Source organism: Pleurodeles waltl, chromosome 6 (assembly GCF_031143425.1).
Source record: "Pleurodeles waltl isolate 20211129_DDA chromosome 6, aPleWal1.hap1.20221129, whole genome shotgun sequence".
NCBI classification, from domain to species: Eukaryota; Metazoa; Chordata; class Amphibia; order Caudata; family Salamandridae; genus Pleurodeles; species Pleurodeles waltl.
Window position 1 is genome coordinate 970,076,181 of NC_090445.1, and position 13,253 is coordinate 970,089,433.

At 49.7% G+C, this 13,253-nt stretch overlaps 1 protein-coding gene across 2 annotated transcripts in view; it reads left to right on the forward strand.

The window, feature by feature from the left end:
- EXOC6 (exocyst complex component 6) overlaps window positions 1–13,253 on the forward strand; it is a 1,398,320-nt gene that overhangs the window by 434,747 nt on the left and 950,320 nt on the right. For both annotated transcript variants that reach the window (XM_069239815.1, XM_069239814.1), the window contains exon 9: window positions 13,148–13,231. In XM_069239815.1, the coding sequence (XP_069095916.1) occupies window positions 13,148–13,231 (84 nt within the window). The remainder of the gene's footprint in view (window positions 1–13,147; window positions 13,232–13,253) is intronic.

Consider the following 13,253-nt stretch of genomic DNA (forward strand, 5'->3'; position numbering starts at 1 on the left):
ATACTACACGAGACGTCATACTACTGAAACAAAAAAGAGACCAGCGTGAGTATTTTGTAAACAGATGAAACACAGTCACTGTAACTCAAGGCAAATGTAACGTTTATAGCACATTGAGGGCTACCGACCAATTGTTTTCACCTCATCTGATGACATACCAGCGCTTGCCGCTACCGTAGTTGCCCTATTTGAAATGAATGTGGCGAATAACCCGTTGGCTCAACTCCAGCTGCCTCTAGCGACGCAGCCATAACTGCAGAAAACTGATAATGCGACAAGCAATCACTGCCCATGTGAAGGAACAATGCCGGGGAACTCGTGGCTAGGTGGACCGTTAAGTAAGACCCCAAGTGGTCCACCGGGCATAGGGGGGAACGAGGTGCTGCCCAAAGTTTGATGGCTGTCCCTTTCCCTTCTTGATCTGTCTTGGACTTCAGTAGCCAAATCATGAACCAGTCAGACCCTATATGGACGTCTGCTTACTGCAGTCCCCCCGTAAAGTCCGTCTTGGACGACCCTACCAATTCGCCCACGTGAAAGGCGCCATAGAAGGCTACCGTAAATGCTGCCGAAAATAACGTCACCTCGAATGGGAAAGCACAGACCCTATAGAGGTTACACATGAGGAGACGTAAGATGTGGGCCTGAAGGGGATGTCTGCTGACCTTCTTCTTGCCATCAAAGCGGGCCCAGTCTGCCACTGCTCTCCTAATGATGAAGGAATTTAAGTGGACCTTCTTACCATGTAATTTTGCGAACAAATGGATGGCCGCGAGATGAGCCCTTGCACAAGAGACTGGAATGCCCTGGTCTTTAAGGTTACCCAAAAAAAGGCAAATTGCCTCAGTCGAAAACATGTCTGAGACTTGTAAAGTGCACAGGAATAATCTATATTGCTTGAATGACTTCTCGTAAGACCCCCGTGTGCGTCTTGCTAGGGATGCCGCCACTACTTCTGGGAGGGGGCGGGACTCTAATGCTCCACAGATACGCTGGGGTCTCCGTCATCTTCTCCGCTGCCTGAGGGTGGAACTCCTGCATCATGGGGCGAGATAAGACATCAGCACCGTTGTTAAGAATGCCAAAATCATGCCTGGCACTAAATGGCTTCAACTGCAGCCATATTGTCAGACCATAAAATTACAGATTTGTCTCTGAACACTATTGCCCATACCGTCACTGCGACCACAATGGGGAATAATTCAAAGAAAGCCACATTCTTTGTGATGCTGCTGTCGTGCCCATAAGCCGGCCAATTGCCTCAGCACCACTCAGAACCAAATATAGCTCCAAACCCCGCACTGCCTGCCGCATCAGTAAATGGAAAGCGCCCCCCCCAACATGGGGGGAGCGCAACCCCTTAGGGGTCGGGGACACCGGGGCCGAACCCTCGCACTAGTTGTGCGCAGGCTGGCCGAGGCTTCCGTTCTCACGCCTCGCGAGGCGTGGGAGCGGAAATGCCTCTTAGGAGGAACGTCGGGCCGAACCGGTCTGGGCCGCCGCTAGCCAGTGGGGGGCTTAAAAGCACCCCCACTGAAGGCTCGGCCTTCTTCTTGTTGGCGCGGCGGCCCGGACGTTCGGGCTTCATCTTGGAGCAAGCTGATTCTTTATTTGCAGGAGTTCCAGGCGCGCAGAGGGACCGGACTCATCGTGAAAGGAGAGTTCACGAAGGAGCAGGCGGCAGGTCTCAGGGGCTCAATTTGCGTGGCAAAGAGGTGAGTGAGCGCACGGTGACGGGGCTCCGTGTTTAGGAGTGGTGTTTAACTGTGCGCGCGCTCACCTGTTAGGGGTTCCCCCAAGAAACTTTCGGTGATAATTTTTGTGTGTGGGTCAAGCGTTAGTGAAAGCCATTAATTTCCTTTCTGGGGTGCCGGTAAAACGCTGATTGCGGTGCGTAAACGTGTGTGGGGTGTTTGAGCCCCAGTGGCTCAGTTTATTAGCCGTGTGTGTGTATGTTAGAGCAATAAGCGCATTGAGCAAGGTCAAGTTCTTCAGTCAGCGTTAAGAAAGGATTGTCGCGGTTGTTACAGCTTTTCTTTGTGGTAGCATTGCAATTTACCTGCTGAGCAGCGCGTTCGTGTTTGTTCCCTTTCACTAATTTGTTATTAATTGTGTATGCTGTTCAAGTTGAATGTTATTTACACCAAAGACTTCGCCATTGGTTTTAAAAAGTGTATGCAGCAAGTTTGTTAATTTTGCTGGTGTTGATTAACACAATTTTATTTCAGGTCTTACAGGATTGTTAATAATTACAAACCTGAATAAGTTTCAATTTAACTCGGTGATTGTTTTAAGAAAGAATTTACTTGCAGGGTATCTGTCTGTTACAAGTGTATTGCGGCTGCTGCATCCTTGTTTTCACTGGGTTTCTCACCTTACTTTTAAATTATGGCATCCACTAGGGTGAGGTTGGGTAAGAGGAAGAGAACTGACCCAGAGTTGGCCCAGCTATTGAAATTAGTTTTAGCAAAATTGGGTGACGGTGACTCAGATGGGGGGGATGTCCCTTCAGAGGGAGATGATGGCGGGGAAGGGCCTTCCCGCCCTCGTCGAGAACACGTGGCCCCGCGCGCAGCTTTCCCTCCAGTCAAACGTAGGAGTAAAAAGGAGGCCACAGCGGTCCGACAAACAAGTGCAACACAGGCAGCCCCCCCCCTTCCACCTCCTACAGTTGATCCGGTCCTCCTGGGAGCCCCCATGCCTACATCACTCACGGGGGTTAATCCAGTGCCTCACCCAAGCGAGGTGATAGATGTTTCGGGCCCGGCATTAAGGGTGGATTCCATGCTGGCTGACATACGGCGATCTTTAGCAGTATTAGCAGCTCCAACCAAGGGGTTACCCGTCCACGCAACCCACAGTACCCAGGGGGTGACACCAGTGGGGGGGCACAGCGTCAGACCAGGGGCGGAGTGAGCCAAACCCCCCGGGTGCGTCTCAAGACCCAACAACCCAAGACCTATTGGAAGTATTACTGATGTTATCCAAGCTGAGTGCGCCTCCCGCCCCTCCACCTCCCTCCACCTCCCCCCACAACTCCATGGGCTAGCGATTCATTTCAGAGTTCAGTGCAAGATCTTAAGCGCCAGGTTGAAGCTTTGGCGACGGCGCATGTTGTTCCTTCTTTGCAGGTGTCGACAGCCATCCCCTGTGTCAGCCTGGCACCGGGCTCGCTCACTCAGAATCCGCAGGTGGAAAAAGAGCATGGTAAGGGCAATGAACAAGGCGTTAGTGCCACAAAACCACTTGCTTCTTCTGAAGGGACAGGGGTGGACACTTTGCTGTCCAGGACAGGGAAGTTAGCCGCGCACGTGGCTCCCAAGATAAAAGAGAAAATATGGAAAGGGGAATTTGTAGATATTTTTAGCCTGGTTAGGGCTAAGAGAAGGGAAGTAGAAACAAAAGAAAAGGATGCAAAATCCTCTACATTTGGCGAAAAAAAACAGAAGATTGAGGAGAACATTACGAATTGGTTGTTCGGTTACAATGTGTTTATGTCAGTTATGCTAGAGAAAAAGCCAGAAATTGGGATCGCTATGATATTCTATGCGAACAAAATATTAAAGGCTCACCATGCGTATGGAGGGAACGCTTGGCTAGAATATGACAGGGACTTCAGGTGGGCAAAGGTGGAGGACCCAGCGATAGGGTGGGACCAGACGGAAGTGAACGTTTGGTTAGAGTGCGTGAATAACAAGTTACCCACCAAGCAGCCCTTTCGAGCACAGTACGCGAATGACAAAAAAGGCTCATGTTGGGCGTTCAACAGAAAGATATGTTCACGTCCCGCCGGGACGTGCAAATTCAGGCACTCCTGTTCATTTTGTGGGCATCTTTCCCACCCCGAGTTTAAATGCCTTAAGAGATCAAGGGATAAAGTTAAAGAGGGGAGTAAGCCCAATGTATAATTCATCCCTGCCCTCGCCCATTGACTTAAACGCACTTATTCCCTGGTTGAAGACTTACCCAGCTAAAGCTTCAGCCAGACTATTGATCGAAGGTTTCCCCCAGGGCTTTAGAATTCCAGCCTCCAGGGTCCCCCCCCTAAAACATTGCAGGAATCTGCTGTCTGCTTTAAGGAACCCTGAAGTGGTCGCAAGAAAAATTGCTAAGGAACGCGCATTAGGCAGATTGGCTGGTCCTTTCCCGTCCCCCCCCCTAATGACTTTGTCTGTTCCCCCTTAGGGGTAGTACCCAAGAAAGACCCTGGTCAGTTCAGGTTGCTTCAGTAAATGACGCTATTGACCCGGTCCTCTGCTCAGTTCGCTATGCTACCGTTGATCAGGCGCTGGAGAAGCTGAGGGTTCTGGGGCGTGGTACACTGCTAGCAAAAACAGATATTGAGGCAGCCTTCCGGCTCTTGCCAGTCCACCCTGAAGATTACCATCTCCTGGGATTTCAGTTTAATGGGGTCTATTTTTATGACAAGTGTATGCCCATGGGGTGTAGTATGTCCTGCAGTTATTTTGAGCAGTTCAGTTCAGCCTTACAGTGGATATTCACCAGGTGTACCAATCATGATAACGTGATCCATTACCTGGATGATTTTCTAGTCCTAGGCCCCCCTAGGTCTAAAAAATGCCTATGGGCCTTACAGTCATTAACTACCATGTTCAAGGAATTTGGGGTCCCAATTGCGCAGGACAAAACAGAGGGCCCCTCCACTTGCATCACTTTTCTGGGCATCGAAATTGACTCAGAGGTGGGTGAGTGCCGCCTTCCTTTAGATAAGCTTCAGGCTTTTAAGGGGTCCATCCATACCGTCCTGTCCCATACTAAAGTCACACTTCACCCACTGCAGGTCCTGGTCGGACAATTGAATTTCGCCCTGAGAATCATCCCCATGGCCCGCCCTTTTTCCAGATCCATAGCTAGGTCCATGGCTGGATTACCGGAGAAGCACCACCACACCAGACTGTCTGCTGAAGTGAAAGAAGATTTGAGAGTCTGGGATGCTTTCCTGCAGGACTTCAATAGGGCGGTAATTTGGCCTCACCAGGCAGTAGATAGCCCCTCCTTCGGTCTATTCACAGACGCTGCAGGCAGCGTGGGGTTCGGGCTATCCTGGGATCCGCCTGGTGCAGCGCGGATTGGCCAAGAGAATGGGCTAGCTTAGGACTCACCAAAAATATTGCATTCTTGGAATTATTTCCCATCATAGTCGCGGTATCAGTCTGGGGCGACATAATAAGAGACAAATCTGTAGTATTTTGGTCAGACAACATGGCTGTCGTGGAGAGTATTAATTGACAGAAAGCTAGTTGCAGATGGGTACTTAGATTGCTGAAACATTTGGTGCTGCAGTGTTTGAAGCTCAACGTCACATTCCGAGCAAAGCATGTTCCAGGGGTAATAACCAATGCAGCTGATGCCTTGTCTCGATCATTGATGCAGGATTTTCAGAGGTTCCACCCACAGGCGGCGGAGAAGATGACGGAGTTCCCAACATCACTGTGGAAGATTGGTGTCCCGCATTAACTGCCTTAGTAGTGTCATCATTGGCAAAACGCACTAGGGGGGCATATGAAAGGGCTTTCTTGCATTATAGACGGTTCTTGACATCTGTGAACATTCCAGATTGGTCTTCATCAGAAGCAATCTGTGCCTTTTTGCAGCATTTAAAGACCCAGGGTAAACCAGTGTCTTGCGCGAAAGCCAACTTGTCAGCCATCCGCTTTTTTGCCAAACAAAGAGGGCAAGACTCTAGGCTCTATGCCTTTGTTATTAAGCAGGCACTAGTGGGGTGGTCTAGAGCAGACGGTCCCAGAGCAGACGCCAGGCGACCCATAACCCCGCAATTATTGGAAAAATTGGTGAGCTCAGTCACCCTAGTTACTTTCTCACAGTTTGAGGCTAACTTATTCACAGCAGCCTTCACTGTGACTTTTTACGGGGCCTTTCGCATAGGGGAATTGATAGGTGCCTCCACGAATGACCACGCGGGGGGTCTTCAGTGGCACGATGTAACAGTCGATAGTAACTCTACCACTATACATCTGCGTAAATCGAAAACTGATCAGTTAGGCAAGGGCGCGAGGATTATACTACGGGCAGCGCATGGGTCAACAATCTGCCCTGTAGCCAATCTAGCTGCTTACTTGAAGGTACGCCCCATTGAGAACTCCACTGCCCTATTCATACATTCTAATGGGGCTTGCTTGTCACGTTACCAATTTGCAGAGGTGTTAAAGATTACACTACTGACAGCAGGCGTCGACCCTGGAGGGTACTCCCCCCCCCCCCCCCCCCCATTCATTCAGGATTGGTGCGGCCACCTTGGCAGCGGGGGCTGGCATGGCCATCTCAGAGGTGAAAGCCATTGGAAGATGGTCATCCAGTTGCTATAAACGTTACGTCAGGCCAGAATTGATATAAGAAGTGGTTATTTGTCATGTCTTCGCAGTTATTCCTTTTTCTCACGCAATTTTCCTTTATTTCAGTAGATGGCTCCTCGTGTGGTGTGGGTATTGGGACATTCATTCGTTCGTCGGGCAGCATACCGGTTGCAGCAGCTCCGTAAACCGAATCCGGCGGCAAGCTTAGACGTGGCCTTCAGGTGGTGCGGCGTTGGCAGCTCAGGAATTAAACAGCTGCAACAGTTGGTAGACCTGGCTCGTGGATGTGCAGGGCTCCATTCCCCGGACCTCATCATCATTCACCTCGGGGGCAACGATCTGGTACTCTTAGGTTGAAAGGCACTCAGGGAGGCCATATTTCTGGAAATTACGCAGCTAGCTAAACAATTCCCACACGCATCCATTGCCTGGTCCCACATGGTGCCACGGAAGAAATGGGGACCAGGAATTAAGCCAAGGACAATCAATGTGTCTGTTAGGAGACTCAATGCAGAGATGTCAAAACTCTGCCCTGGTCCAGGCCGTTTGTGGAACATTCCTCATAGACAATTAAAAGGACCGGAAATGTTTCACAGGGATCTGGTTCATTTGTCTGATGCTGGTACTGACCAATTCATAGCCGATATGTGGTTCTTTGCTAGGTGCCTCTTCTCTGGTGGGGAGGGCGAAGAAACTTTGGGGGCCCTGGTCGCTCTCGTGGCGGAAGAAGAGAGACTAAAGTAACCTGAAACAACAGAGGGGACCCCAAGGGTGGGGCCCCGGTATAACAACAGAGATAGAATCCTGAAGTCCTGGACTCAACCTGCGGATGGACACACCAGATTGGGGGTAGGGGGCCCAGATTACTGGGGTGGTCACGGGGCTCATGCCCTGGGCCGCCCCAGTACACCCCTTGGCTGATTGGTGTTTGGAGAGGGGGCGGAACCCTGAGCATGGGTGCAAGGAACAGAAGAAGCAGGGGTACCGCCCCCCTAGGGATACAGGTGATGACCAGTCCCTGTGTGGTCCAAAGGAGGTTCTGGTCAGGAAGGTATCCTGTCAAAATTATATGGTTACAAAAATGTAAAATGTATATATATCCGTATACATTTAGGATGTGCAGTGAAAAGGATTAATAGAGTAATTTGCATAAGATGTTTTGCATATGACTGCACCGTTAACTTTTTGCAGATCCGTAGGTCCTTTTGGACATCAGGAGAAAGCTGTGTGTGATAATGCTTTTCATTAAGGACAGACATAGCACTAGCTATGGAGCGTGAAACCTGGCAAGCCATGAGGATAATTCTTAGGGCAAAGTTGAGCTAGCCCACCAGACCCTGAAGCTGATGCAAGGTGACTTTCTCCTGTGCTAACACTGTGTCAATAGATTGTCTAATGCTGTTATCTTTTCTAAAGGGAGACAGCACTCAACAGCCACTGTATCCATTTCTATGCCAAGGAATGTGAGGCACGTTGAAGTACCCAAATTTTTTTCCGGGGCTTTGGCAACACCCAAATCCTCAAACATGGCAGTCAACGCTCTTAAAGCCCACAAACACCTTCCTGAATCCGGGGGGCCCAGTACAAAGAAATCGTCAAAGTAATGAATAACTTTCTTATGGCCTGTGCGCATGGTGAAAATCCACTGTAGTATGAAGCTAAATTGTTCAAAGTATGTGCAAGACACACTACAACCCATTGGCATGCATTTATCCTAATAGAAGCCTGCAAATTGGAAGCCCAACAGATGGGAATCGTCGGGGTGAACTGCGGGTAGCCGAAAGGCAGATTCTATATCAGTTTTTTCCAGGAAGGCCCCCTGGCCCAGGTTACGCTACCTCACAAGAGCCTGGTCTACTGTTGTGTAACGGACTGAACATAGCTGAGGATAAATCGCCTCGTTCACTGAGGAACCCCGAGGGGCCGAAAGGTTATGAATCAGCCTAAATTGGCCAGGTTCCTTCTTGGGAACCACTCCAAGCGGCGAGCAGACAAACTCCGCCAATGGAGGTGTGGAAAAGGGGCCAGCTGCTCTGCCTAGCAACCTCTCTGTCTCAATATTCTTTGACACTACCTCCTGATGCATGCGGGCTGACAACAAGTTACGGCAATGCAGGACGGGGCTACACTGAGGGCAGGGATCCTGAAACCAAAAGAGAAACCCATGTACACTAAGTCTGCTGTGTCTTTGTTGGGATACGAATGCAACCACAGGAGCAATCTTGAAATCTTTATTGGGGTGGGCAAGGCCTGTTTAGCTTGGGGACTTACTCCCCTCCTTGCCCTTCTCTTTGTTTTTTTGTTTTTTATTGCATTTAAACTCAGGGTGGGATGGATGCCCACAAAAGGAGAAATTATGCTCGTATTTGCAGGACTCAGTTGGACTGGAGGACGATTTTCTGTTAAAGGGCCAACAAGAGCCCTTCTTGTCCTTTTGTGTTGCTTCCGAAAAGGCTGCTTTCCAGGTATCCCTCCCGCCCAGTTGACTGCATGTCACCCGAACTCTTGTTACAAAGACCTGCTGCCCTGGTGAAATACAGCAATGGCATTGATCTGTCACTTTAGGTCAGCAATGGCATTCTTCAAGGTATCAGAATGTCCCCGGGGGCGGTAGGTGGGACAGGGGTGGAAGGGATATCCAACTTGGACAATAACTGGGCCATTGAAAGTAAAGCCTGGGCTGTAGCGTCATGAGAAACTGATGGCTGGCCCTGGGCTGAAAGCAGTGGCTGTGCCGGGTGAATGTAAAACAGACTGGGCCTGAGGGGGTGGCGCTGGGGGAGTCACCATGGAAAGAGATGTTTCATTCTGAGATTGGGCACCAGTAGAAAGCAAAGCCTGAACTGTGGTGTCATGGGGAACTGATGGCTGACCCTGGGCCAAAAGGGGTGGCTGCGCCGGGTGCATAGAAAATACAGACTGGGCCTGGAGGGGCAGCACTGGGGGAGCTGAGGTCTGAAGGCTGATAGTGCCTGCCAAGATGGCACTGAGGCCCTGTGTATCCACTGGAGGTACTCCCTTCTCCTCTGGCGGGCACCCTACCCAAGAGGGGTTAACATTAATTTGTGTTGAAGGACCCCCTAGAGGACCCCCACTAGGGGTGAGTGATTGTGATATTTCAGTAGGCGCGGCGAGGATAGGAGCGTCAGACGCACCAGTGTGAGTGGGTTGCTATACTGACTCAGCTACCACCTCTGCAGGAAGGGGATGGGTTTGTTTCTTATTCCTCCACTTGACTGGTGGGAAAGCAGCATGGGGAGGCACATGAGACCGTCTACAACGGTCACCTATAACCCTGGCTTCTTCTCTCTTAGACTCAGAGCCTGAGATCTCAGAACATCCCTCACCCAACTTTGCCAAGACTAATTTCAGCAATTAGGACAATTCATTGTTCTTACCTTTCCTCATGCCTGCCCTACTTTTACAAGAAGCCATGACAAAGAGAGGTAAGTAATATCCTGAGTGAGCCTTGAATCAAAATTATTTAAAAAACGGCGCGTGCAGACAATTAAGTATGCAGTACTGAAAAAACGCCTCAAAGTAACACAAAACCTTCTTTTTTCCCAAATGCCCACATTTACCTGAAATCCCTGGTCCGCGTTCCTAGGCCCAGGTCGCAGCCAACGTCAGTCTAAGCTGTTAAAAATTGACCTGAGCAGCCCCACCAAGGTCAGGAAAGCACGGCAGGTATAGCACTACCGGGGCAACTGAGATGTAAAGTAAAGTAAGGAAAGGCGAGGTTTGAGGGTAAAATGTCTATGGGTACAGTACAACTTTAAAGAAAGGAGGAGCCAGCCAGAAGCCCAGTCCAAACAGGACCCCAAAGGTCTTAGGGGGGTACTCGCACCCTTGCAATGAGAGAGCTTTAAAACAAGGGCTGCAAACAGTGTCTCAGTGATATAGCTCCTAGCTCGCATGGGGCTCAAGGGCTGCAGGTCAACCCAATCAAACCACCAAGCAGTTCGCCAGGTGTTAGGGGCAACGCGGGAGCCCAAAAAAGAAGGCTAGGCTGATTGGATGAATCGGGAAGGTGGGGAGAGAGGTGGAAGAAGAGGAAAAAAGCTGTGCAGTGCAGCACGGGCTCCCAAAGCTGGTCCAGGATGACACAGGCACCCAGGGCTGATATGGGGCAACAGAGGCGCCCCAGGCTGGTCAGGGGCGACACGGGCGCAGAAGAAAAGCCCAAAAAGAGAGGCTGTTTGGCTTAGGGCTAGTCAGGGTCGAAACGGGCACCCCAGGCTGGTCAGGGCCGACACGGATGCCAAAGAGGAAGCCCAAAAGAGAGGCTGTTCGGGCTTCCGGACGACACGGGCACCCAGGTCCGCTTTACTTTGAAGTCCGAGTTGACGACCTCGATGATAATTCTTCCAACGAGGATCTCCACCTGCCGATGCTGCATCCACGAAAAAAAGGTTGAGGCCCGATCTGGGGGGCACCTAAATACCCCCTGGCGGATGCGGCACAGGAGGCCAGAAGTGCATGCACCCGGCCCAGCTTCCTTACACCCGCTCGTCTTGCAAGAGGGCAGAAGTCACACAGCTGGCCAATGCTAGACTGGTGCACAGGGCCCGGGCCATGGAGGCCCCGGTTCCTAAGCGCCACCCCACCCCAATTGGGGCAGCGCTCTGCCATAATGTCAACATTCTCTCCTATGCCAATGAGACGCATATCATACTGTCTATCCTGGGCAAGACCACAACTCAAGAAACAAGTTCACATCCTGAATGACTGAAGTCGCTAACTGAATGAAAGCCAAGTGTCTTCTGCAACAATACCTCAGCATGGCACTTCAACTAGTGGCTGGCCAAACATGACCCACACGCCGCACCCATGCCGGGAACCGCAGGATAAACATCAACTGCAAACTGGACATGGCTGCACAAGTCAACGCCGTCATCGCATTCTGATTGCACTCTGAAGATGCTGAGGAAATCTTCAAATGGCTCCCACACAACACGAGAGAAACTGTCACTCACACCCTAGTAAAAACGTAAACTTTACACTTGTGTAGCACACTACTCACCTGTTAGGGTCTCAAGGTGCTGTACGCATACCGCTGTGGAACCCCTCCTGACTTTTCCCTGTGAGGCGCCCACTCCTGGGCAACCCCAGGGTGAAGCCAGGCATCCAAGCGCTGTCAGGGCCGTTGTGGAGATTAAGCAAGCTATTACCCAGAGTTACAGATTGGGACCCATTAATTAGATTAGGCACTGAGGCGAGAATTATCTGGTCCAAGGGAATTGAGCCCAAGACCCGCCGAGGCGGGAATTGAACCCTGGTCCCGGGCCAGATCTCTGCATCAGAGTCTGCCGCTCTAACCATTGTGCCACACTTCTCCACTAGTCACTAGCAACTTGAACCATGGGAACACCCTTTACCTTGGGATCACCAGGCAACTCAGTAGAAGACTACAAACCATCCAGAACTCGACAGCCAGACTCATCTTCATCCTCTCACACAGAACTCGCATCATATCAGACCTCAGAGAGAGCTCCACTGGCTCCTAATACGCAGTCTCATTTCAAACCTCTCACACACATTCAAGGCACTACGCAATTTAGGCCCCACCTACCTGAACAGTCGCTTCTTCTTCTACCAAGCACCCAGACACCTCTGCTCCATAGGACTCCTACTTGCACACATCCTGTGCATACATAGAACCAGATCAGTAGGACGGGCAATCTCATATATCACTCCTAAAGCATAGATTGGCCTCCCACTCACATCAGAACCACCTCTTCTCTTGAATTCCACAAGAAGATGAAAGACTTTGCTTATCAATTAACCAACCCATCATAGGCAGGGCTAAGCACACGCACCTGCTCAGCGCCAGGATACTCTTGTGGGCGATAGTGTGCGTACTAATACACAAACATAACAATGATATAACAACAGAGGCTGCTCTGCTTCAATGATGTACCTCGGTATGCCTGTGTCATGCGTTTGTTATTAAAACTAAAAGGATGTTTCACAAATTGGTCAAGAATGTTGCTTGTCTACATAGTACTAAATGACGGGATGTTGAAGGTTTCTTCTTCCTTCCACCAGTGCTTTAAATGGGCCGGTACAGTTCGGTACTGAGTACCGGCACTTTTTTATTTTGAGAGGGAGAGTACCTGTTCTTCTCAAGAAAATTCATTGGAGAGTACCGGCACTCATCAGAAACAAGCAGGTACTCTGATACAGAGTATCCGCACTTCTATTTTTCCATTTCAAGCACTGCCTTCCACCATTAGTTGGGTTGAACCCATACCATGCCCTCTTAAGAAGGCTGCGTCGTGGGGGGTAGGTCATAATAATGGTGCGCAAATGCCATCAATTACTGATGCATTGGGTTTGCTTGAGGACTGGAAGTTTTGATTTTGAAATCTGATGCACCCATCTCTATTTTGTAGCCTGATTTGCCTCTGCCTGTTTCATATGTATAAAAATAGGTTTAAAAATGTGTTTTACCTACAGAGTGGCATACATCTTTCAAAGTTCAAGGTCAGTGCTATCTAAAGAAACTTATGCCACATTTATTTGAATCATTGTAATGTTAAATCCCTAAACTAAACGTTTTGTTATTTGTATTAATATATAGGATGTGCTGTATTTCTGCTCACATGTTGTGATCACAGTTTCACAGTGAGGACTGTTTTAATTTACTGCGCCGCTCATCTCTTTGTAAATTGTGTGATAAAATGCACATTTGAGGCCCTTCTGTCACGCCGAAAACCATTCGCAATCGGTCGATTAATGCATAAATCCTGCATTGTACACAACTGCTCTGTAGCATATGGGTCTTTAATTGAATCGTATTTGTGTTTTAGGGCGACAGAGAAACATTTGAAAACTACTATAGAAAACAACGACGGAAACAGGCAAGATTGGTTTTACAGCCTCAGGCAAGCATGGTATAGTCGAGCCATTATTTGT